Raw genomic sequence first — 25,217 nt, forward strand, 5'->3', positions numbered from 1 at the left:
CAGGAGACAGGAACTATAGAGTTGTGATGGAGTGGCCAGCAGGGCATCTGTGTTATTTCCTGGAGGCCTCTTTTTTCGACAGAACTCCTACTTCCGCGTCCACATGCGCCATGATGTCTGATGTTTGTTAAGGACCGAATGCATTCTACTAAGTAGAATGTGAGTGAGGACCTTTTCAGGGACCAATGAGTTTGGCCTATAGGATCTGAGAGAGGTATAGGAATCCTTTGCACAGGCTGCCTACTAATTTTACAAACACCTCCTATCCCCTTTGGATTAAAGGAGTGGAATAGAAGGAGCTGTACAGTGCTTAATCATGCCCATAATCTACTCCTCTTCCCCCAAACACAGGATAAGACTCTGCTTCATAGTGGGGGTGTGATCCCTGAACAACTTCCCCACAATCGCTGCCTTCCCTTAAGTACAGGAATGCATGGGGATCTCATGCACCGAGAACCCTCCAGGAGCAGGAAGAATGGATCAAGAGCTGCCCTGTTATGGTATCTTTTGAATTTTGAACAGAAAGTTTTAAGCAATGTTTTAAAGGCTTTTCAACATAAAGGGAATTTTTTAAAACATGGAATACCATAGAGATGGCTGTACTACAGCATATTTTAGCACATTTCATGCCATCTCCGGAGGGTAGAGATTTAATATATAGAGAGAGCCATAGCAGAGCTGAAATGAAATTGTGTTTAATAAAAGATGTTTAAGAGCAGCCCCAAGGTAATCACAGGCTCTTTTGCTACCATTTTTGCAGTGGCTAAAGCCTCAATTTAAAGTACAAAACCTGCTTCCTCATTTGGTTCCCACAATAGATCTGACAGCTTCTGTGATGTTCTGTTTCCCTTGCATTCATTCATTTATCAATGCTCCTGCCCCCATTAAGTTAATCAGAATTTTGCCATTGATTCCAATGAGAATCGGAGGAGGCTCTATGGCCCACGTTTTCGAACAAGCTCAGCAGCCGTAAGTGGGGAACCAGAATTTCAAAAGAAATGTGCAGTGGGCTGAGTTCTGCCTCTGGGAATCAGTGTCACAACAGGAGCTGCTGAGAGCAGAGCACTTGAAAATCTGGCCTTAAGTAACTAGTTTAAGCTGAGCTCAATGGATTCAGAAGTCTGTCAGGCCACGTCTACACTACAGAAAAGACTGAAGCTGCCACATTTGAGCTTCTGGGGTTCGAATTAGTATGTGTAGTGAAGACCTGTTAATTCGGACTGAGAGGGCACTCCCATCAATGCTGGTAGTCCTGCTCCTATGAGGACAGGACAGTGCCAAAATTCAATTTAAGATACTTCAACTCCAGCTACACAATTAATGTAGCTGGAGTTGTGTATCTTAATTCAAACTTATCCCCTAGTGCAGACCTAGCCCCAGGAACTTAGGGAGAGGCGCTTACTACTTCTGTTTACAGGAGTGGAGGCAGGGAATCTGGTAGCTAGGTAGAAGAGGCATGGCCAAGCTGTAGAGCCTTATGAATAAGTCTGAACTGCTTATGACAGTGTCACTGGCCAAACTACTTCAACTGCAGAAGAGGTCAAAATCCTGAAACACAGGATGGCTGAGTCTAGACTGGCAAGATTTTGCGCAAATATTTTTTACGGAAAAGTTTTTCTGTTAAAAGTATTTGCACAAGGGAGCGTCTATACTGGCATGTGCCTTTGCGCAAAAGATTTGCTTTTGCGCAAAAGCATCCGTGCCAGTGTAGAGGCTCTCTTGCACAAGAAAGCTCTGATGGCCATTTTAACCATCGGGCTTTCTTGCGCAAGAAATTAACTTGGCTGTCTACACTGGCCCTCTTGCGCAAGAATACTTGCGCAAGAGGGCTTATCCCTGAGTGGGAGCGTCATAGTATTTGTGCAAGAACCACTGATTTTGTATAGTACAAAGTCAGTGTTCTTGCGCAAATACTTGTGGCCAGTGTAGACAGGCGGCAAGATTTTGCGCAAAAGCAGCTGCCAAAAATCTTGCCAGTCTAGACGCACCCGATGTGTATAGAACAGCGGCACATTTTCTTTGTTTAGGGCATATACATCCAAGAGAATGATAAAGCTGTCGGGGCAACTGTCAGGATCATTGCTTTCCAGTGAATAGTCAGAATTTCCCCAGAACAAAGGCTCTTTGTTCATTAGGAGTTCATGTGGTGGGGTACTGTCAGCTCAGTCAGCCCTTCCTATGACAACCTCCTCTCTTTTCTTTCAGTCCTTCCAGCTGATTCTGGAAACAAGTCAATTATTGATAAGCTAATCTTCCAAGAAATTTCTCTCATAGTAGGTGACAATCAAGCCGCACTTGTCATGCAAAAGGAATGTGTTACATCTTTCCATCGGAAATATGGGTTCGCTTCAGTAAGATTTTGAGGGCCTTCATTTCCTGTCGACCTTTATGGGAGCCGAGTACCTGGATCATCTCTCAAGATCAGGGCACAATGACAGTGCCTGCTAAGACTCGTGATAGAAATGTAGCCGTGTTAGTCTGGTGTAGCTGAAGCAAAAAACAGGACTATGTAGCACTTTAAAGACTACTCGGTGCTGCTCCGATTGAAGTCAATGGGATGTTTACTACTTCTTTGCCAGTAGGCTCAAACCTCTGCTATAGCAGCAGGAAGAGTTAAAATATTTTTATAACCTATTACACATACACTTTTGTATATATCTTTATATAGTATAATATGCCTTATACTGAGTAGTTGATTTTCATCTTAGAAAAAATACATTTTTAGGCTATAAAGCCTCAATATTTTAACCTCAAACATTGCCATGACCTCAAACATGTGTTATATTGCCACACTAGTAATTAGTACTTTCCCCTCATAAGTATTTTTCTGTACTGATATTGCCTTTAGTTAGTTGTGCGCCTCCCTACCCTACCTTTCTTTTTCCATAAAAAAAATCAAATGTTACAGAGGGGCCAATCAATTTCTACTTACCTGTCTGAAATGGGCATACTCAGCATATAGATCCTACCCCTCCCAGGCAGAAAAGGGGGGGGCAGATGTCTTTGCAGCAATGTTGCTATGTGAATATGGAAGTGTATTTGCAGGCATGGGGCAATGGTGGGATGAAGATAGAATGGGCAGGTCAGTAATGGAGAGGGAGAGGGACATCCACCCCCCCAAATACACAGTTTGGTCATCAGGACAGAAAGAGAACATCATGACCCAAGCAATATGATAATTCTGCTGGGTTTCTTAGCCACTGCTGTTAGTTTTCCATATGATAGTCCTCATCCAAAGTCAAATGAATTCAATGAGAGTCTTTTCATTGACTTGACTAGGCTTTGGATCAGATCCAATAATGAGTATGACTGGCTTACCCAGAATTTTGTATAGTTTGTTATTATTTTTGAACCTGTCAAAACTCACTAGGGTTGAAAATTGTGGCTTGATTTTTACTATTTAGGCCCTTATGCTACCCTACATACACATACAACCACCCTTGACACCAGTGGGCCACATATGCATCTGCCAGTAGGGCAACATGCAATTCTTACTTTATATAGCTGCTGTCCTCCATGTGAAAATGACTAAAGAAATGCATTGCAGTTTCTGTTCAGGAGCAATCCACTTGCTACAATGCTGCACTTCAGATAACTATTTAATTTAGTCAGTGCAAGGCTATGAATGAGATAAAAACATTTATAAAAGGTTTATTTCACCAACATGTGAGAAAAAAACAAAGCCCCAACAAGAAATAAAGCAGCTCTTAGTGTGGCAAGTTATAAGTCTGAAATGAGTACAATTTACCAAATATTAATTTGAATCTGTACAAAACATAAAGTATCAATGCAGTGTGCAAAACCAGGCAGCACTAATATAAAAGATTGATCAAGAGTACATTGCTTCCATAACTTCAGTAAAAAGGAGAACAGAGGCCTTGATTTTCTATTGTCTTGCACCTTGTGGACTCATTTAGAGCTTAGTTTTGCATTGGACTGAGGCTAAACTCACAAAAGGATATATGGGTGCGTCTACATTGTACTGGTATTCTGGAATAATGGCTGTTCTTCCAGAAAAACAATACTAGTGGCCACACAGCAATTACGTTATTTCGAAAGAAAATCAAAATAATGGAGGTCTTTTTCTGATGTTGGTAAACCTCATTCCACAAGGAATGATGCCTCTTCCAAAAAGGCTATTTTGGAAGAGGGATGCTTCACTGCTGCTATGTGAGGGCCATTTTAAATTATTCCTCCCCAGTGCCTCCTAGGGCTCTAAATTGAGATAGCATGTCCACATTAGGAAAGCCTGCCTCAGACTAATATTGAGGCTTCTCTGTAGTGTGGACACTCTATTTCAAAATTAACTATTCAGGCAGATATCTTCCAGAATAGCTTTTTCTGAAATAAGCTTGCAGTGTAGACATAATAGATATCTAACTACTACTTCATAGGAATATAAGGAATCTCAAGCCACAAGAACAAAGTTTGTATTGCTAGTGGCATATTATTGACATATTCCATGTGTATAGGATGTTGGCCTGTCTCCCCAGCACAGGAAAGAACATGTGCCAAAGCAGAGTGTTCCAAGCCCTTTTTTCTCAGGGATTTATGTATTCATGGCACCAACAACCATCAGCAAAAACCCAGTTAAACAGTAAAATATAAATCCAACAGTTAGATCAGGTCTTTTCCTCAACTCTTTGGGAGAGTCTCCCTGCCTTTAGCAACCCCTTCTTTGCCTCCCACAGGCCATCTGGAAATTATGGATATTTTTCTTTTAAAAGCTACAAATAGACCTTTCTTTCTCCAGAAGAGAAGATGATTTAAAAAGCACAATTGCAACTGATTTCCTCTACCCCATTTATAATGTTGGCTGGTTCAAGAGAATTAGCTTAATCGTTATTTGTTTCATTTCAAGACGAAATTACAATTAAGGAAGGACATGGCTGATATTCAAACTACTGTAATTTTATCCCTCAAATTACAAAATATTCAAAATGTTAACAAAAGGTATATTTTGTATCTTCACTGATTAAACTTTGGGTTGCAAACTTGACAGCTGTTATAAACTAAGCAGGGTCAGGCTTTGCTAATACCTGAGTGGGACATAACCTGGGACAACCCCGGATGCTGAAGGATGGGGTGTGGGTGACTGTGGGTATGTCTACACTACCACCCTCGTTCGAACTAGCGGGGTAATGTAGGCATACCGCACTTGCAAATGAAGCCCGGGATTTGAATTTCCCGGGCTTCATTTGCATAAGCCGGCCGGCGCCATTTTTAAATCCCCGCTGCTTCGAACCCCGTGCCGCGCGGCTACACGCAGCACGGGCTAGATAGTTCGAACTAGCAAGCCATTCTGAACTATCTGTACGCCTCGTGGAACGAGGCATACAGATAGTTCGGAATGGCTTGCTAGTTCGAACTATCTAGCCCGTGCCGCGTGTAGCCGCGCGGCACGGGGTTCGAACAAGCCGGCATTTAAAAATGGCGCCGGCCGGCTTATGCAAATGAAGCCCAGGAAATTCAAATCCCGGGCTTCATTTGCAAGTGCGGTATGCCTACATTACCCCGCTAGTTCGAACTAGCGGGGTAGTGTAAACATACCCTTTGTGTGTTTAAATCTGAATCAGAACCAGTGCCTTTGCAAGGTTTTGGAGGTGTTCATGTGCACACCTTCCATCCCACGCAGACTTTTATTTCTGGATCATATGTGTGCAAACCACTAGCAAATCCAAATTCTCATCTCATAATGATGGTAGTGTTCACACTTGATCTGCAGCTCCTGTGCTGAGTGTAAAACCCTATCAGTCTGATTTGGAAGCATTTTATAGTCACTGTGTAAAGGCGTAAATGGCCACAAAAGGTTCCTGGCTACTAAAGAATTAAGCCCAAAGTGAAAGACAATTGAGAACCAGTCCTGCTGTCTTATAAATGAGACTTAACTATGTGTGACCATTAAAGATCCTAAGAACTTTTTGCAACAATAGAAACTGTTAGTGCTTGATTCTTCTGTCTTATGAATGTAGTTTGGGTAACTATCTTCTGCCTTTTTAAACTCACAGTGCAGTAACAATTGAATATAGTATTTTTCTTCACTTTGTGTCCTAACATTTTGTGTAATCTTGTTGTGCATTGATAAACAGCTGCTGTGTGTGACTCAGAGATGGTTGCATGCCAGTAATGGGTGAAGGGATTCCCACTTATGTAAAATTTGAAAAGTACTTAGGGAGCTTTATGAATGAAAGGTCCTATACATGTAATATGAAATTATTCAGATGGGATGATCTGAGTTTTATGAAGCAGATCTGGGATAAGTAGTGGAATCCAATAGCCAAAATTATGAGCCCATGGAGCACCAGGAGGGATGGGGAGCAATTCTAGCATTCCATCAGTGATGAGAATGATGCTTAGGCACTGTCAAATTCTTCTAGAGGGACTGTGGTGAGTGTGGTGAGAGCAAGTCTTTATATACTTTTGGAAAAGTGTGGCTCATTCTCCTCTTCTGGACCTCTCTTGTCTTGGGTGTATGGAACATGGGAAGGGATACCAGGGCCACACCTCTCCCCGCACAGACATGAACCCTCTGAACCAGTAAGTGCTGCCAGCACTGTTAGGTGTACCTCTTCCCTGCACTCCTGAGCACAGCCAATCAAATTATAGCGTCTTTCGAATGGCTGCTCAAGGGCTAGGGAATCGTACACTCCAGCCTAACTCAAGCTCTGACTTGCTGGAACAAACCATACCAGCAAGGACAGGGCAGCCTCAATAATTCCCTCCTGAGCCACTTATAAGACAATGCTATCTCTTGTTCCCTGTCCTATATAATAACCGAACTGTGTGGAATGACTTGTGACCCTTTTCTAACATGCACTTCTTTGTACCAGGGCTTGAGCAATAAGGACTCAATTGTGTCCCAAGCTCCATATGCAATTGCCACTGACTTTATTAAGAGTTGTGTGTTCATGGCTGAAGTCAGAACTGTTGCTTAAAACTTTACATAAAGTTCAGCCTTGCTCCCAAATGGATCAGATTAAGCTATGGGACATTTCAAAAATTGAACCACAAATAGAAGTTAATTTACAAACATCTCCCTTACAGAGGCACACCTAATTTTGTATTATTTCTATGTGGTACAGGGGGAGGATATTGGCTGCACGGTATTAAAAAGAACATCCAAAATGCATGTCCACATTCTGTTATCTTGGTGCTGCTGAATGCCTGCATATTTGAGCGCAGGTGTCAAATCTAAGCAAAGGGAGAATTTTGATTTGATCATCTAAATAAGGTAACTGCATAAAAGCAAAAGCAGAAAGAGCACTTCACATGCATTAATCAACAGAAAAACAGCATCTACTAGGACCAGTAAGAAATTAGTTTCATTACACACCACAGGACAACTTTCTCCATGCATGGTGGTGCTTCTAAAGCAAATACTTCTGCTGCCTTAAAAGTTGCTTTCATCACATCTATTCACTAACTATAGATTTACACATGTACATCATTAAGGAGAACAAATCAAAAGGACCCCCTGAAATCACAACCAATGCACTGCCAAAGTAAACACATTCATCTGTAATACTGATATCATGCCCCACATCATTATGTCACATTGACTAAAATAGTCATTTTCCCTCTGCACATCATCAGGGGGCTTTAAAGCACTCTTTGTGCTACCTTGATATTGTTAAATGATATTGTACAATAGATAAAGTGATGTTGTCCCACAAAGGCTATGTCTAGACTGCAAGCCTCTTTCGAAAGAGGCTCTTTCGAAAGCATCTTTCGAAAGAGCCTCTTTCGAAAGAGAGCGTCTAGACTGCACGGAGAAATTTCGAAAAAGCGGCTTGCTTTTTCGAAAGAAAGCATCCAGTGAGTCTGGATGCTCTCTTTCGAAGAAGCCCTATTTACATTGAAGAACGCCTTCTTTCGAAAGAGGAACTTTCGAAAGAAGGCGTTCTTCCTCGTAAATTGAGGTTTACCGCCATCGAAAGAAAAGCCGCGTTCTTTCGAATTAATTTCGAAAGAACGCGGCTTGAGTCTGGACGCAGGGGAAGTTTTTTCGGGAAAAGGCTACTTTTCCCGAAAAAAACCCTGAGTCTGGACACAGCCATAGACTTTGCTTTCCCTTTTTCTGCCAGAAGGGAAGGATGATCTTGTGGCTGTGGCACTGGACTGAGTCAAGAGGTCTGGGTTTAGTTCTTGCCATAGACTTTCTGCGCAACGTTGGCTACATCACTGAATCTCTCTGTGCCTCAGTTCCCTATCAGTAAATTAGGGACAATGATACATCCTCAAAAGGCTAATGAATATTGAGGAGCTTAGAAACCACAGTGATAGACCACATACTGCCTCTACAGATGGAGAGGAAAATGTATTATGCTGAAACAGAATCCATAAGGGTCTAAGAATAAGGTTCGAGAGAAGTTTGCTATCTATTGTACTCAGGTGCAGATTTCAACACTTCAGATAAAACCCCTAACAAAACAAGTGTAAAAGTTAGTGGGAGAGCAGCTTGCCATCTATAAATGGCTGTAATTTTATGATACTATGATGTTTTATATTAAGAGAGCCAGTTGGCACTGGCTTGCACAATTTCCTCAGTATAATTGGCTGCTGTTTTTTATATATATACACACACACACTGGTAAATTATTGCCTTTTGTTTTTCATTGGGCACCCTTTACCTAACAGCTGTGGTTTATTTTCTGTGGCTTTTAATCCTCTTCTGCAGCATATCTTCGCCTAGAAAAACAATATATACAGAAGCTACAAAAGATAAGCAAAAACAGCACGGTATGGCTAATGATAAGAACTCCAACAGCAAAAATGTACAGGGTTTTATCGCAATAATCCTGGGGCTGGTGGAAAGGTGGAATGAAATTTGGCAGGTAGACAGAAAATACCCAATAGTTCCCAAGAATAAACCAGATAAAGAGGAAGAGGCTGAGTGTAAGATGGATATAGTATTTGTGAGCATTCTGCCGCCATGGATACTCATCGTCATCGTCGTCATCAATCACGACAGATTTGGAAAGCAGTTGCCTCATCCTGGTGGAGTCATAGAGCAGAAGTGTCACCTGTGTGTTGTAGAGAAAAAGTGAATAAAGGGAGTCAATGGCTTTAAAGAGTCGTCTCTGTCAGGGGCTGAACCCTCCTCTCTTACGGACTGCAGCAAAAGCAGAAGGCACTCAGTACCTCTCCTAGAGCTGCTCAGAATGGTCAGGACTGACCCATCTAAAAGTCTCCAACAAAATTAAAATAAACAGTGTGGCACATAGTCTCAGAGAAAGCTGAGAAGCAATAAACAAAGGGGGTACTGCTTTAAAAGTGTGCGCTTAATTTTCTGTATAGCATCTACAAATAATCCACCAAGATGAATGAACCAGTTTTAAATAAGATAAATGATTAAAACCTTGAACTGAATCCAAACTAACCTACTTCCAATGTTTGGCAGTTCCGTTAAGTTTTCTTATTTCATGTTCTCACTCAGCTGCATTTTCTAGTTTCAGGCAGGGACAACAGTGAAATGGCCAGAGCAGCATAAGGATGGCGAGGATATTCACTCGAACAAGAAGCACTAGAGATCTTGGGAGATTTTGCAAAATAAGGGATGAAGGTAGCCCTGCTAAAGTTCAGGTAATCTTTCAAACATTTAGGTTCTAACTAACCTCTTGAGGAAATTTCCCAGAGAAACACGGACAAAAGGGAAACAAAGGATCAATTCCCTGTCATATACCTCATGAAAATATCTCCACTGAAATGAGTAGAACTATGTGCGAGAGTGAATGTGTGAGCAAGGTTCAGTCCAAACACCCTGATCCATAGGTTATCTTAGATAGCCTCCATTACCATGGAATCTGAGTGCCTCACTACAGATGATGGGTTTATTATCCTCACAGTACCATATGAAGTCCTCTTATCCCTACTTCGCAGATGCAAAACGAGGCCCAAATACTCAAAAGTACTTAGGCTTCTAACTTCCACTGATTTCCATCTATTTTAATTAATACTATTAAGTGGGGCAGATGTGAGCTGTGAGCCCTGGCTACCATCTGGGAAAGAGTGGGAAGATGTTGGGGCTTCTCATCTCAGGAGTCAGTGGGCTGGAGGGAAGCTGCCCCAATCCCAGCCTGGAGTGGGGTCCAGCTATCCAGCCCTCTAGAGGAGCTGGGAACAGCCAAGCACTAGCTGTGGGGCTTTCTTGTCAATTTTACGGCCCCTGCTTATACACAGACACTGTGTAACCCACACACCTAGGCTATGTCTACACTACACTGCTCTTCCGGAAAAAGCTACGCAAATTGTGAACCACAATTTGTATAGCTTTTTCCGCTTCTTTTTTCGGAAGAGGCTTTTCTGACATTTGGCCCGTCTACACTGGGCCAAATGTCGGGAAACCCCCTTTTTCAGAACATCCCTTCTTCCTCGTAAAACAAGGTTTACAGGGATGCTGAAAAAGTACATCTACTTTTCCGAAAAAAATGTCGGAAGAGCAGACGCGTTCCCTGGACGCGGCCAAATTTTTCAGTATCCCAGAAAAACTCTGTATGTAGATATAGCCCTAGTGTGGTTCATTGTCCCATGCGGTGGCACCTAGATTAGATCAAGAGCCTTATACAACGTAAGATAAGAGCCAGTTGGCTTTTAGTTCAAACAGTAGAGGCTCCTACACTAAGCTCCAGAGGTCCCACGTTCAAATCTGCCTGGTGGTGGTTACAACTGCATCACCCTAATTACCCCAACATAAGCCTTCTGCCTCTTACTGAGCTGGAGTTATTATGTTGGTGTAACAGGACACTTATATCAGCGGGAGGAAGACTGCAGTGTAGACAGTGACATAATTAGGTCAACATAAAGGCTATGTCTACTTGCCTATGCAAATGAAGTGCAGATTAGCATATTGCCATGCTTAATTTGCATAATTTATTCAAGCTGTTTTTGCACAAAAACAAGCAGTGTTGACGGGGGCTTTTTGCGCAAGATCCTTATGCCTCTCCAGATCATAAGGATCTTGCACAAAACAGGGTTTTTGCGCAAAACCCCCTTGTGCAAAAAGAGCTTCAATAAATTATGCAAATGAAGCATGGCAATATGCTAATCTGCATTTCATTTGCATAGGCACGGCCGGCAAAGCCAGCAGCGTAGACAAAGCCAAACTGTTTATGCCAGTTTGTGTAGTGTAGATCAGCCCTAAGTATTGAATTTACCACCAATTTGGGGGTTGTACTGTGGTTCTTAATAGTCTGTCCTGAGCTGGTACTTACTTACTCTTGAGCCACTACAGGACAGCTTGGTAAGATCCCTCAGTGGCTATTAGCCAAGATGATCAGAGATGCAACCGCCTACCCTGGGTGTCTCTAGACCTCTGACTGCCAGAAGCAGGAACTAGATAAGAAATGGATCACTCAATATTGCTCTGTTCTGTTCATTCAATCTGAAGCATCTGTCACTGTCCATTGTGAGAAGACAGGATACTGGGATAGATGGACCATTGGTCTGACCCAGTATGGATATTCTTAAATTCTTATGCATGAGTCTAATCGAGAGCAGAATTCAATGGTTATATTTAAGCTGATAAACATAATGCTATTGATGGGCTATATTAAAACATGAAATAGTCTAATCAAATTATTTTGATCAAGTAGGACATCACATTATAAAATATAGGTCCAATCCTGTTTCCATTGCAGCCAAAGATAGAACCCTGATTGTGTTTGGTAGGAGCAGTATTGGATCCCCTTACAGTGTCATTTTTAATGAGAACTGACTGCAGGCTAATCACTAATGTCTAGCACAATTTTATTACTAATTACAATTTTTATTGTAATCTCTGGCCAACAATATCAGGAGAGCCTCAGATGTTATTAGCAGTCACTGAGTTACGAAGCAGCTTTTGACATTGAATTTAGTTTGGTTTCAAGCAATCATATCAAAATGGTGGAAGTTTCCATTATTGGTGAGGGTCCCGGTTCATTACCATTAAAAACTCCCAATTATGATTTAATTTTCCTAAAGGAAAACTGAGCTGTTATTAAACTAACTCTCTGATTATGTTACTGCTTCAGGAAAGTCCAGCTGAGCAATCATATGACTGAGCGTTTAAGCAGTGGAATCATTCACTGCAAATGATTTTTAACAAGCTTAAGCACTTTCTTTTCCCTCATTCACATATTTTGCTGAGTTCAGCCCATTGGTGGGGGCTATTCATTTCTCACTCGTGGACCATATACTGAGTAAATATAGGGTGTGTAGAAGCCTATTAACAAAAACGTTCTCTGCCTTTTTCCTCTTCATTGAACCTGGCCCCAAAAAAGGGGCAAGAAACATATCCAAGGGGAGCATAGCAGCAAGCTATGCTGCTGTTTTCAGATGAGACTGGCAGGCTTGGCCTCAAGAGACAGGTTTCTCGTGCCTGGAACATGAGTCTCTCACAGCAGGGGAATCCTACCTCAGTCAGATTCTCTTAGGAAAGGTGAGGGAGACTAAATAGAATAGCTAGTTGAGAAAAATAACATTCCATAGTCTGTAACCCTACCTGTGCCAGCAAGCAACTTTGTGAAATTGTTGGAGTGTCTGTCATAGGTTTTTGTTTGCAGTATAGATGGCACTACACAGTTATAGACTGTGTTACAGCATTACAGTCTCCATTGTTACCTGGGGTGTCACACAACTACTGGGGTACCCCTGACTGTCAGACAGCCATGCACTGGCACAATGAGATTTGTAGAGTAGCTCAGATCAGAGAAAGAGCTCCACTGTTTTTCTGTTCAGTATGGCTGTGTCTAAACTACACCCCTCTCTCAGTAGAGGGATGTAAATTAGACGTTTTGAAAGTGCAAATGAAGCGGAGATTTAAATATCCCGTGCTTCATTTGCATAATCGCGTCGTGGCGCTGTTTCAAACAAGCGCCATTTTGAAACTGAAAACACAGTTTAGACACAGTTTTTTTCGACAACGGGGTGCTTTTTCGAAAGATCCTGTACTTAAAAAACGGGGAGTCTCTTCAGGAAAAGGGGAAGGGTCTGAGGAGTTTAGGGAGACTGTTAGAAGAGATAGGGTCCGATTCATTATTGCCCAGCACCCGGTACAGTCATTTCCACCAGAGAAAAGTGAGTACTTGGAGCATGTGAAATGCAACTGTTCTGATTTGATCATATTTTGCGCCCAACTTTTGCATTGGTGGGAGTAACTGCATACTGTGCAGAGCAAAGTGAGTAAGTTTCATTGACAGCTGAATTCCTCTCCTGTCAGCCTTCAAAGCAGGGGCAGACTCATTTCAGAACAGATGCTGTTTGTGCTTGTTACATTCAGTTTCTGTTGATTAAATAAAGGTACCTTTTGAATCTAGCTGTTATTTAAGTTTTTCAGTCCAGGACAAGAATCTTCGTTCTCTTTCTAGGGAGATTAGACTGCTAATACAGGATTTCCAGCCTTACAAAGTTATTGTGTCATTTACATGCAGTATATGATATTACATTAATCATGTATATCTGTGCTAGCCACTGAGATTGCTACCTGGTTCACCTGTCCTCACTGATAAAAGAAATAAAATGCAGCCAACCAGAAGCCATTGTCCTTTGTATGGCTCAGATGTTCGCTGTTGGTTGAGCTCCACAATCACTGTGTTCTCCTGAATGCAGTCATGGTACTGTATAGTGGGAAGTTGTTACTTTTTTGTGTTAACATCCATTTAATTATAATAAATCTATCACTTGATAGAATGTAAATGAAATCATTGTAGCAGAACATTTCCATGGGATCAATGCTTCTTGCTTCAGAGATAAAGGTGCCTATTTTGTGTTGCAGCAAGGAATTATTACAACTCTCAATTAACCATAAGAATGTAATGTAAATTCTCAAGTATCCTGTCTGTGACGGGGCGGGACCCGCGTACCCCAGAGAAGCGGGCCCAACCCGCACTGACCCCGCGATCGCCCTATCGCTGATGGGGACGGCGCAGGGCTCGTTCGGGGCGTGCGCCCATTGTAGCGCGGCGGCGGCTCAGCTGAGCGGTGGGGCCGAGAGAGCCGCAAGGGAACGAGCGCGGGACGGCGAACGCAGGGGGCGGAGTCGGAGGGGTTCACGTCGGCTGACGTCACTGACGTCAGGCGTCTCCAACGTGGACGCGGGAAGTTTAAAGGGAGTAATGGAGGAGCCAGGGGAGAGAGGAGCAGGAGGAGCGAGGGCGGTTAGGAGAGGAACATCGAGAAACCAAAGGCGACTGAGGGCGGGGGGGTAAGTAGCCCAGGGCAGGGCGTGGAGCCGGCGCACCGGTGGGTTGAGGGTCATTTACCCCTCCGGTGGGACAGGTCCTAGCGACCCTGTCCTTAGGGCCCTGGGCTGGGGTCCGGGAGAGAGGGTGGGCCCGGACCCCCCTCCCCGCACTTCCGTGGTTGTAAGTTCGTGGTCACGGAGAAAGGGGACGATAACTGAGGACACAAAGGGGAAATAGGGAAGGGGGCCGGACGAACCCCCACACTGTCTGAACACAGCTCACTTAAAATATCTACTTTATGTTGAGAGAGGTTGTGCATCTGTCTGTGTGTCTGTCTGTCCATCTGTTTGTCTATTTGTCCAAGAACTCCTCTTAAATGGTAAGAGCTAGGACTACCAAATTTGGTAAACAGCTTCCTTTTATCATAACTTAAAGCCAAGTCAGGGTTTGGTTGTACCAGGGTTATGGGATGTGTGTGGAATGTGACTATTTCTCATCAAACAGAAAGGGAGAGCTATGATAGCAGGAACAGCTACAGTCTGAATGACCACAGTGGGGGGGGGGGGCGTGGAGGGGAACAAGCTCATGGGACAGTTGTACTCCTGAATACCCACAGGGAGGCAGCAAGTGCTACAGCTTTGGGGAGCAGTTACCAGAGCCTGGTCCCAGGGAGCAGCCAGTGGCTGGGGTGCACGGCCCTACCACCCTGGACCGGCCCCAGGGAGCAGCCAGTAGCCAGGCTGTGTGGCCCTGTGCCCTGAGCCCCTCTTCACCCCCCAACCCTGACTCCTGCACACCCCACACCCCCAGATCCCTATCCTGAGCCCCCCACATCCCCAAGCTCCTGCCCTGACTCCTGCACACACACTCCAGCCCCCCTGCCCTGAAGGACCCAAGTAATGCCGGGTAAATCTTCTAGTTCTTTATAATGTCAAAATCTTGGCACATAAAACATTTTTCATATACAATGCACAGTACCTTTAAACTGCCGACAACACCACCCACCAACAGATATAAGGGAATTAGTGGTTGAAGTGGGCAGTCTTCCAAAAACTTCATTCCTGAATACCAAAAATATAACATTGTTTATTATCTCAAGTGGCCAAAATGACGGTATATGCTTTATGGAAAAAGTAAAGATGAAATAAATGCAGTGTAGTGCTCATACATAAGCTGCTGATCCAATGAACATTAAGGGCAGTGGGACTGAATTAAATGGGCATTGCATCAGACACGCCACAAATGAGGATAATGAACAATTAAAAAGGCAGGGAAAGGAAGAAATAGAATAAAGGTCACAATATCAAGATTATGGGGTTTCTCATTTGGGCCAGGTGCATGTTTTATGGCTCTGTTCATTTTTTGTGAAGTGCATTATTAAAATATAGAGCTGGTCACAAACAAACTCATTCCTGAAAGCTCATCTGTCTAGCTTCTCAGCAACCTGTGAACCAAGAGCCTCAGAGTTTGGGAGCAATCCTATGGCTTCCTGGCTCTACTACAGTCTAGACAAAGCACAGGAAATGTGCTGTCAGGAACAATCCTGCATGCTCAGGGAGATGAACTCTGAGCTAAAGGTTCATTTCATCTCGAGCTTTGATTTTTGGAATTTTTAATGACAACAATTCATTCCTACTTGTTAAAATTTTAAAGTAGATAAATAACCAAGTGGTTGACATGATCTCAAATTTCTGTTGTTAGGAAATATGGGTGGTTTTCCCATGAATATTACTCTGCATAGTTACAGATTTGTAAACATTAAAAAAACAGCTAGCAATTATCTCTTTGACCAGGGCCAAAATGACTGGATGCTCATCAGTAAGGTCCTACCAAATTCATAGTCTATATCAGTAATTTCACAATCAGAGCATTTAAAAAATCTTGAATGTTATGGTTTGAGATATTGAAATACTAAATGTCACTGTGTTATAATTATGGAGGTCCTGACCCAAACAATAGTCAGGCAGGGAGTCACAGGGTATTGTAGGGGGCTGTGCACATTGCCACCCTTACTTCTACACTGCCTTCAGAGCATGACAGCTGGAGAGTGGCAGCTGCTGGCTAGGAACTCAGCTTTGAAGGCAGTGCCTCTGCCAGCAATAGTGGAGAAGTAAGAGTGGCAATATTACATCCTGCCACCCTTCTGTGCTGCTGCTGGCAACAGTGCTGCCTTTAAAACTGGGTGGCTGGAGAGCTGCAGCCTCTGCCAGCTCTGAGGGCAGTGCTCCCACTAGCAGCAGCACAGAAGAAAGGGTGACAATACCATACCATTCCACCCTTACCCTCTCACTGCTGCTGACAATAGTGCTGCCTTCTGGGCTGAGTGCCTGGCCAGCAGCCACCACTCTGTGGCTGCCCAGCTCTGAACAGTGGCAATACCATGTCTCCCCCTCCCCCCCCCCCGCCCCAGACAATAGCCTGATTTCACAGGGGAGACCAGATTTTAAGGTCTTGGATGTGTTTTCCATGGCCATGAATTTGGTAGGGCCCTACACATGAATAACTAGATCAACAGAAATCAAGTCATTGTGAGAGATCATTGTAACAGAATGTTAAGAGAATCTGAGCCCATTGCTTGGATAATAAATGTCTGCATGTCTCCTGTGAAATTTCATTTTCCTCAAAATGCCTTCGCAGATACGGAGCTGTCAGAAACCATTATCCTGTGACAACACAGTATTACGCTGACAGTCTCTCCTAATTTTGGCAAGAACTCAGCATCAGATGTGGGAAGTTACTGACAACTCTAGACTAATGCCATAGAATAAATGCCACATTTTCATCTCAAAGTTTCATATATTAAAATCTATTACTGGGAGGGGATATTAAAAAGCAAAAGGTCAGATTCTAGCCTCTACTCCATTTTTGAAGGCCGGCTGCCAATGTGTAAATGGTGCCAAGTGTAAACATCATTTCTCTGCATTAGCCTGCATCCCTGAAGCCTCATTCACCCTACCAGTACTCACCCGTGAGATAGGCAAACAGTTTTAAGTTATAGCCAGCCCAGGTTTATGTAAGAGCTCAGTCAGGAGAAGTTTTCAAGATGTGCTGGATCAATGCATCTCCTGGCTGTCTGGGACACATAGGCTATGTCTAGACTGGCATGATTTTCCAGAAATGCTTTTAATGGAAAAGTTTTCCGTTAAAAGCATTTGCGGAAAAGAGCATCTAGATTGCACGGACGCTTTTCCGCAAAAGCACTTTTTGCAGAAAAGCGTCCGTGCCAATCTAGACACGCTTTTGCGCAAAAAAGCCCCGATCGCCATTTTCGCAATCGGAGCTTTTTTGCTTAAAACAAATCTGAGCTGTTTACACTGGCCCTTTTGCCCAAATGGGAGCAGCATAGTATTTCCGCAAGAAGCACTGATTTCTTACATGAGATCGTCAGTGCTCTTGCGGAAATTCAAGCAGCCAGTGTAGACAGCTGGCAAGTTTTTCCACAAAAGCAGTTGCTTTTGCGGAAAAACTTGTCAGTCTAGACACAGCCATAGTCTCTGCAGTAGCTCTTTAGCTCAACAGTAGCAATTTTGGGCTGTGCTGGTATCCAATGAGCATTGAGCTAAGGCCAGGAGCAGCATAGACACTTAGCTGAATCTGGCTTATAATTATAGGTTATGTCTATGCTGGAGCTGGCAGTGTAATTTCCAGTTTGGGTACACTACAAGTATAGCCTGGGTGGTGTTAGCAGAGGGATGGGCCAGTTGTCTAAGTACAATCCCATCTGAGACTCTGTGCGCATACTCAGGGGGAGAAGGGAAGGCTTAGCCCCTCTCACTGCCACAGCTACACTTCTATTTTTAACGTACTAGCAGAGCTAGCCTGAGCTAGACAACCCAAGCTGAAAATCATCTCTCCAGTGTAGACATATCCAGAATTCATGGCAATAATGCTTAATGGTACTATCTTCGTAACAAAAAGAAGATCCAGATTGCCATAGCCATACCTTTGCCTCTATTTGATTCTTTTAGCTACTGTGGTGCCAAGGCTCTATGCCAGAGCTGCAGTGCTGGAACCCTCTGGTCAATGAAGCAGCAATCAAGTCTAAGGCCAGGTCTGCACTAGACTCAGAAGGCCATCTGGAGTCAATATACATTAAGCCAAGCTGGGTGCGGTCTTCATGGTGGAAGGTCAATAGGAGCAAGTGCTCCCATTGGCTTCCCTTGCTTCTTACGTTTGTGAGGAGTACTGCCACTGGCCGGAAGTACTCTCAATGTTCTATTTACCAGGTCTTAGCTAGACCTGATAAATGGAACACCAGAAGATTGATCTCCAGTGCATAAGTAAAGACATGGCCTAAATAAACTCATAGACCAATACTGGCATTACAGGATAGTTAAGCCTGAAGAGCACATATCAAAAGCTTAAAGATAAAACAACATTACAGTGATATGGTCATTACCCCCAAAATAATCAGTATGAACCCAGGAAACTCAGAGTTATGATGAACTTGAAGAAATCTGGACATCTTAAGATTCAGAAGTGCACAACTGAGGCACCCAAACAATGCAAACCCTCCCCTGTACCTATGCTACACAATAGCTGTACTGCTACCATTAATGCCTTTTAGTATGCAAGTTAAATCAAACTTGCTTTTGAAGACACACTCACTAAAAGGTTGAATTTAGGTGCGTTAATTGTTCATTTCCATATTCACATTCAGTACAGTGAATTTTGTAATTTGGGAAGGAAATGATGTATTGTTCATGCATAACATAGCCATTGCTCTGGCTACATGACCCTCACTCCTGTAGTATCTAAATACATCTCAATCACTACAGGATTTTATTCTTGTGACACTCCTGTGAAGTAGAGAAGCACTACTCCCATTCTACAGATGGGGAACTGACCCATAGACTAAGAAAATTCTTCATGGTCACAGAGGATGTCTATGGTAAAACCAGGAACTGGATCCATATTTCTTACAGCTCACTCTTGTGTGCTATAGACTAGGCCATTCTTCCTACCTGAGTCCCTACTTTAAATGAAAACTCAACTCAGTTTTACTATGGAGTCTTGAACGGCATCTCCAGAATAAGGTTGTCTCTTGTTATGACACACTGTTCCCTTCCCTTCTTCCCTACTGACTGCTAAGAAAACAGACTGGTGGGACACCGAAGGGAGAGAGGTGAGGGTCTTTCGGATTTGGTTTCCTGTTCACAGGTTCTGCCCCTATTTGTGGTAGACTAAATCCATATTGAACATCCAGGAAAAAATACACCAGAACAGCTCCTCATTGAACTCTGTAATCCTGGGGATAGACAGGCAACCAGAAATCACTTTGCTGAAAATAGACCAAGAAGCAGGAGTATGAAATATGGTATTGGAGTACTCCTACTTCTTGGTTTTCATAGAAGTCCTTTAATTGAAATTGTTCCTGTAGTGCAACTAAGGGATCATATGAAAGAGCAACATTTGACTTTTTGTTTGTTTTGTTTGTATTAATACCCAAGTCCAGCTATATCCAGCCTTATTTATGCCTAGAGGCATTTGAATTGTGTTTGAAATTAATACTTTTTCAACTGCAGCCTGAATAGTGTGCAGTGGCTCAGAAAAAGCAGTTCACTTTTCTGGCTATTTGGAGGTGAACTCATATACTGGACATGTACTGTACAGTTCATTCTGTTTTGTTCACAAGTAATTCAATGACTTGCACAATACCATTTATTCAGGAGGCAAGTTCTGGATGAAATTGGAGTCAACAGGATTGTAAATGGGTAAGGCGAGCAGTATTTCACCACTAATTCAGTTTCCTGACATTGCTGTGAGGTAGATAAGAAAATTAAAAGAGACACATTTCATAGACGGAGAAATTTAAGAGGAGAGGTTTGACAGTATGGTCAAAACTATAGAAGGAGTCATTGTCAGAAATGAGATTTGAAGGCTGGAATTCCTGGTTCCCCATACAAATTGTTGCTGTGGTCATGAATCTGAAGCCTAAATATCATCCCAGAAACTTAAGGGGTGAAAAATAATAATGGAAGGGATGGTGTTTATTATTTGGCACCTGACTGTTCTACTCAGCATGCTTTTCCCACATAACTCCACCAATCTGCTTTGATAATGACCTGCACATCCCACGCTAGCTCAAGGGATTGCCAAGCTCTGTGGTGGTTTTATGATGTGGATAAACAGACATAGTGACAAATATTCAGCATATGAAGTGGCCAGCCATACGTGGTGACACCACCAATGTCAGGTACACTTGAGTCATAAATCAGATTCAAACTAATCTTTTACCAAGTGGCATTGCTACATGACTATATAGTACCTACAAGCACCTATCTTTAAACTTTTTTGATAGACCTCTTACCTGTAAAAGCCATGGACAGTGGTAAAGCAAGGAAAGCTAGAAGTCCAAAAATAAAGCATGCTGTAAAGAAACAAGAATGGGGGTTAGTCAGAAGTCAGTACAGGAGTGGCCCAAGGCCGGCTGCTGCAGCTGGCGCTCCAAGCGGGAATGCGTGATCAGCACCCCCGCCTGCAGGGCTGTCAATGGACTGACACCATTGGCGGGCGCCCCGGGCGCCCCTGTGATGTCATCATCGGGCGCCCCGGGCGGCGGCGCCCTAGGTGGCAACCGAGTCCATCTATAGCCACAGGCCACCCCTGTGTCAGTATATCAAAAGATACCCCAGTCTACTAAATATGTCCCACAGTGGTGGGCCACCCGCAGCCCTCTGAGGTTCTGTGTATGGTCTGTGAGATATTTTGTTTACCGTTGCCTACATGTAGGGTTGCCAGATTCCACTGGTTTCCATCTGCGTAGCTTTTTTTCCTACCAATATTACTAAAGTGACATGCATGTAAAACAAGTGCATGTGAAGTGAGGTACATGCTGATTGCTGCACACAACATTGACTGTGAGAGCCGTACACTCTCTCTGCATCCAATCAAAGTGCTGCTATGGTTCAATCGGCACACAAATAGGTATTGGCATATCCTGTTCATAGATCTCCACGTGCTTCGCAATGGAAAGTAAATACTATTATTATCTCACAGAAAGAGAAACTGAGGAAGGGGGTAATATCAATCACAGGCAGTTACAGAGCTGGAAACAGAACCTGGTCACCTGACTCTGAGTCTTTCGCCAATGTCTAACCTCTGGACAATGCTACCACCCCTACAGAGCTCTTGCGCAAAAAGGAGTTGTTCCTCATAGAAAGAGGAATATCTATACCACAAAAACCCCTTTGTTCTTTTGATTTACTGTAAATTTACTTGCGCAAAAATGCGCTTGAGGTGTGGACGCGCCGCGGGTTTTTGCGCAAAAACTCTGTAGTGTAGACGTAGCCTACATTAGCTTTATTAGCTGTGTACTGAGGTCTTGCACTTTACTCCTTCAGCCGCAAACATAGAGAATGTAACATACCCACTAGCTGAAATGGTGTGATGGTATTTTGAAATGAAGAAAGTACTTCTTTTTCTTCATTCCGTTCTGGGTTTTTTTTCTATACTATCCGCTCGTCCCAGCACAGCAATTCTCCCTCTCTCTCAATGGTCTGTAAAGAGGCCTAACACTTGGATAAGCTCTTTCAAATAGCAATCAGTGAAGTGCAAAATTGTTTTAATGAGAGGTTGTCTATAAAGGCTAAGTTCTATACCAAAACCTCTCACTGTTCCATTACCCAGACTATTATTCTAATGCACGGGAATAATTTTCATTAGAATTGGGTTGAACTCTAAATCCTAACCATGAATACTACTAGTTGCCTAGGTAACCCCGTTTACCTAACATTCCAGAGAGTACAGCTCAGGTGTTCAGTATTTGAGCTGAAGGTCTGGAGCTATAAGTAAGCAAGTAGCACGACTATTGTAGTAGAATGTAGGTCAACTCTCACACTTCTATCTTCCCTCCCCAGCTCTCTCCTGCCCTCACCATGTGGGCAGAGAATAAAGAAAAACATAGGAAGAAGAATGATGATTCTTAAATGTGCAATGGATATTTTCTCTGAGCAGTTCTAAAGAAAAATACTTAAATAGACTCCAGTATACTCTATGAATGGCTTGGTGGGGCACATGTTCTTTTATAATTGCACATCTGGCACACAGGTGTTTGGTTTTGTATTTGCCTGCTTTCTATCCACTAGCCTGATTTTGGGGGAGGAAAGTGGCAGCAGGGACCACTCAGAGCTAGGGGAAAAGAAAGGTAATGATTATGAATTCTCTTCCCAAAGCAGTCACTGGGAATGTATTTACTCATTAGTGCCCCATTCAGACTCATCCTCTGAGATCTCGCTTTGGAGGGGCAGATGTATGATCTGGGAATGTTTCCAGATTCATGTTTAACAAAAAGTGAGATACTCCACAATTGACTGTACAATTGGCACAGTTCTGTAGCTAGCCACAAAACTTTACCAGCAGCACTACATGTCGGCAGAGGCATGTAGATTTATTTGTTCAGCAAAGGCAAATGAAGCCGCGATTTAAATGATCGCGGCTTCATTTACATTTACATGGCTGCCGCGCTGAGCCGACAAACAGCTGATCAGCTGTTTGTCGGCTCGCCGCTAGTCTGGATGTTCCCCCTGTCAACATCAAAGCCCTTTGTCGGCAGCCCCGGTAAACCTCATTCCACGAGGAATAACGGGGCTGCCGACAAAGGGCTTTGATGTCGACAGGGGGAATGTCCAGACTAGCGGCGAGCCGACAAACAGCTGATCAGCTGTTTGTCGGCTCAGCGCGGCAGCCATGTAAATGTAAATGAAGCTGCAATCATTTAAATCGCGGTTTCATTTGCCTTTGCCTACAACCCTAATCTACATGCCTCTGCCGACAGAGGCATGTAGTCTAGACACAGCCACAGATACTGGATGTTTTGTCTAGATTGCACTGCCTCTGACTGGACTTATGGGAAATTAATGGAAAGTTGGGAATCTAAATACCTTTGTGGATCTGAGCTATGTTGCCCAGGAAAATCTTGTTTTAACTGCAATACGCAAAGGTAGTGTAGACAGTGCCACACTCCTATAGCTGGGAACAACTCTGTATTTACAACAGTTCATGGAAGTGAAATGGGAACATTTTTGTGGGGGGACCATATGTCCTCACCGCTAGGCTACAGAAACCCACCCTCTAGGATCCAACCCCTCTTAGCAAATTGCAAGGAGCCTTAGTGTTCTGGGAGTATACTCATAAGACAAGGGAAGATAGCTGCATGATTTTCCAAGATTGGCCAAGAGGAAACTGTGTTCTGGGATGGAACCCATGCCTGGAGCCTGGGCAACTACTGAGTAGGAGGAGGCAGGTAGTGAAGAAAGTTCCTTGCTCTACATATGTCTCATTGGATTGCAGGGAAGATAAGAAGGTTGTTCCCATGTGTCTAGCACAAAAGAGGGCCCAGAAATGGAGAGGCCTGCAAGCATTGATGTGCAATCAGAAGAAAGCATCTGGGTTAGGTTCTGCATGCTCTCTGAACTTTGCCATGTCAACAGCAGAACTTGAATTGTGGGTGTGGATGCTGAATTTTCTGGCACCACAATGATTGACCATGGGCAGAGTGTAGTAGAGGGCTATGCCTAATAGTGGACTAAGCCTCCCTAACCTCAGCTAACTCTCCCCACCATGTCCCCAAGGCCAGGATGTGGCAGGTCTCACAGGTCCTTCAGTTGCCTGGGGTTTGGGGCTGTAGCCCAGCCAGGCTGGAGCAGCCCTCCGCCCACTCGATCCAGGTATGTGGCTAAACATAATGTTTAACTGGGTAATTTTTTAAATGTTATTTTACATCCCTAGCCCAAACGTCTCAAAACACAGTGTGCAGGATGGTGGCACAAGGGGATACCTACCCATCAATGTTCCCTCTAATATTTCCCATCCATGCACAGATTTTTCCCATCCATGTGCAGAATAAATGTGTTTATGTGCACAAATGTGTGTATGAATGTGCACCACCAGTAGACACAAAAAACCTAGGTGTGAGCACTTTGCTGATCAGCTGGGTGGCATTTGAATCTCTCCTGAGAGGCTGCACAAGGGCTCAGCTTTTTGCTTTAGGGGGGAAAGGAATGGCATGATCAGAAAGAATGGAATAATCACAGTGCATCTAAAACAAACATTCTTAGTGAGTACTCAAAATGCTGATGCAAGGAGACAAGTGATATACTGTGGCAGCTATATGCCAAAGTCACTTGCATGAGGAAAAGTTTGTAGTGCAGACGCCCTAAAAATGAGAGAAAGGAGAATGGCTTGGGGGTTTAATCTCTAGGTGTATGTCTACACTACAGGACTAAAATTGAATTAAGCTATGCAACTTGAGCTATGTCAATTGCATAGCTTAAGTCAAAATAGCTTAACTTGGTTTTGATGCTGTCTACACAGCAGGAAGTCGAAGGAAGAATACTTTTCCTTTGACTTTCCTTACTCCTTGTGAAATGAGTTACCATGAGTCAGAGTAAGAAGTCCTCCAGCTCGACATTATTTTGAAATAAAGGCTTATCAATTATTCTGAAATAACGCTGCTGTGTAGATGTATCCTAGGTAACCAGTTCAGTCACTGTAATATGTTTGACAGACAGGGAGACTTGGACACAGAGAGTAAGGGTTAAGTGACTTGCTCAAGAACAGCAAATAAGTCAGGGTATGTCTACACTACAAAGTTAGTTCGAACTAACAGACGTTAGTTCGAACAAACTTTCATAGGCGCTATACTAGCGCTCCGTTAGTTCGAACTTAATTTGAACTAACGGAGCGCTTAGTTCGAACTAGGTAATCCTCATTCCACGAGGATTAAGCCTAGTTCGAACTTACTAGTTCGAATTAAGGGCTGTGTAGACCCTTAATTCGAACTAGTGGGAGGCTAGCCCTCCCCAGGTTTCCCTGGTGGCCACTCTGGCCAACACCAGGGAAACTTGTCTGCCCCCCTCCCTGCCCCGGACCCCTTAAAGGGGCACGGGCTGGCTACGGTGCCCGTGCCAGGTGCAAGCCTGCCAGCACCCAGCCAGCAGACCCTGCACCTGGCACGGATCGAGCCACCCACCCGATGACCCCCAGCCCTCCCCCTCTTCCCGGGACCAGGCTGGCGGCTCCCGGGAGCTTGCCCGGGACCGCAAGAGGCGGGCA

At 43.6% G+C, this 25,217-nt stretch overlaps 1 protein-coding gene across 3 annotated transcripts in view; it reads right to left on the reverse strand.

Moving 5' to 3' along the window:
- Positions 1 to 7,932: 7,932 nt before the first annotated feature.
- TMEM272 (transmembrane protein 272) overlaps positions 7,933 to 25,217 on the reverse strand; it is a 58,555-nt gene continuing 41,270 nt past the window's right edge. For 2 of the 3 annotated variants that reach the window (XM_025185565.3, XM_025185564.3), the window contains exons 3-5: positions 20,473 to 20,532; positions 15,141 to 15,223; positions 7,933 to 9,023 (exon numbers count right to left, since the gene is read on the reverse strand). In XM_025185565.3, coding sequence (XP_025041350.1) covers positions 8,661 to 9,023; positions 15,141 to 15,223; positions 20,473 to 20,532 — 506 coding nt within the window. In that variant the 3' untranslated portion in view covers positions 7,933 to 8,660. The remainder of the gene's footprint in view (positions 9,024 to 15,140; positions 15,224 to 20,472; positions 20,533 to 25,217) is intronic. The other variant, XM_075919098.2, reaches the window with a different exon arrangement.

This window comes from Pelodiscus sinensis, chromosome 1 (genome assembly GCF_052426305.1).
Source record: "Pelodiscus sinensis isolate ZL-2025 chromosome 1, ASM5242630v1, whole genome shotgun sequence".
Taxonomy (NCBI): Eukaryota; Metazoa; Chordata; order Testudines; family Trionychidae; genus Pelodiscus; species Pelodiscus sinensis.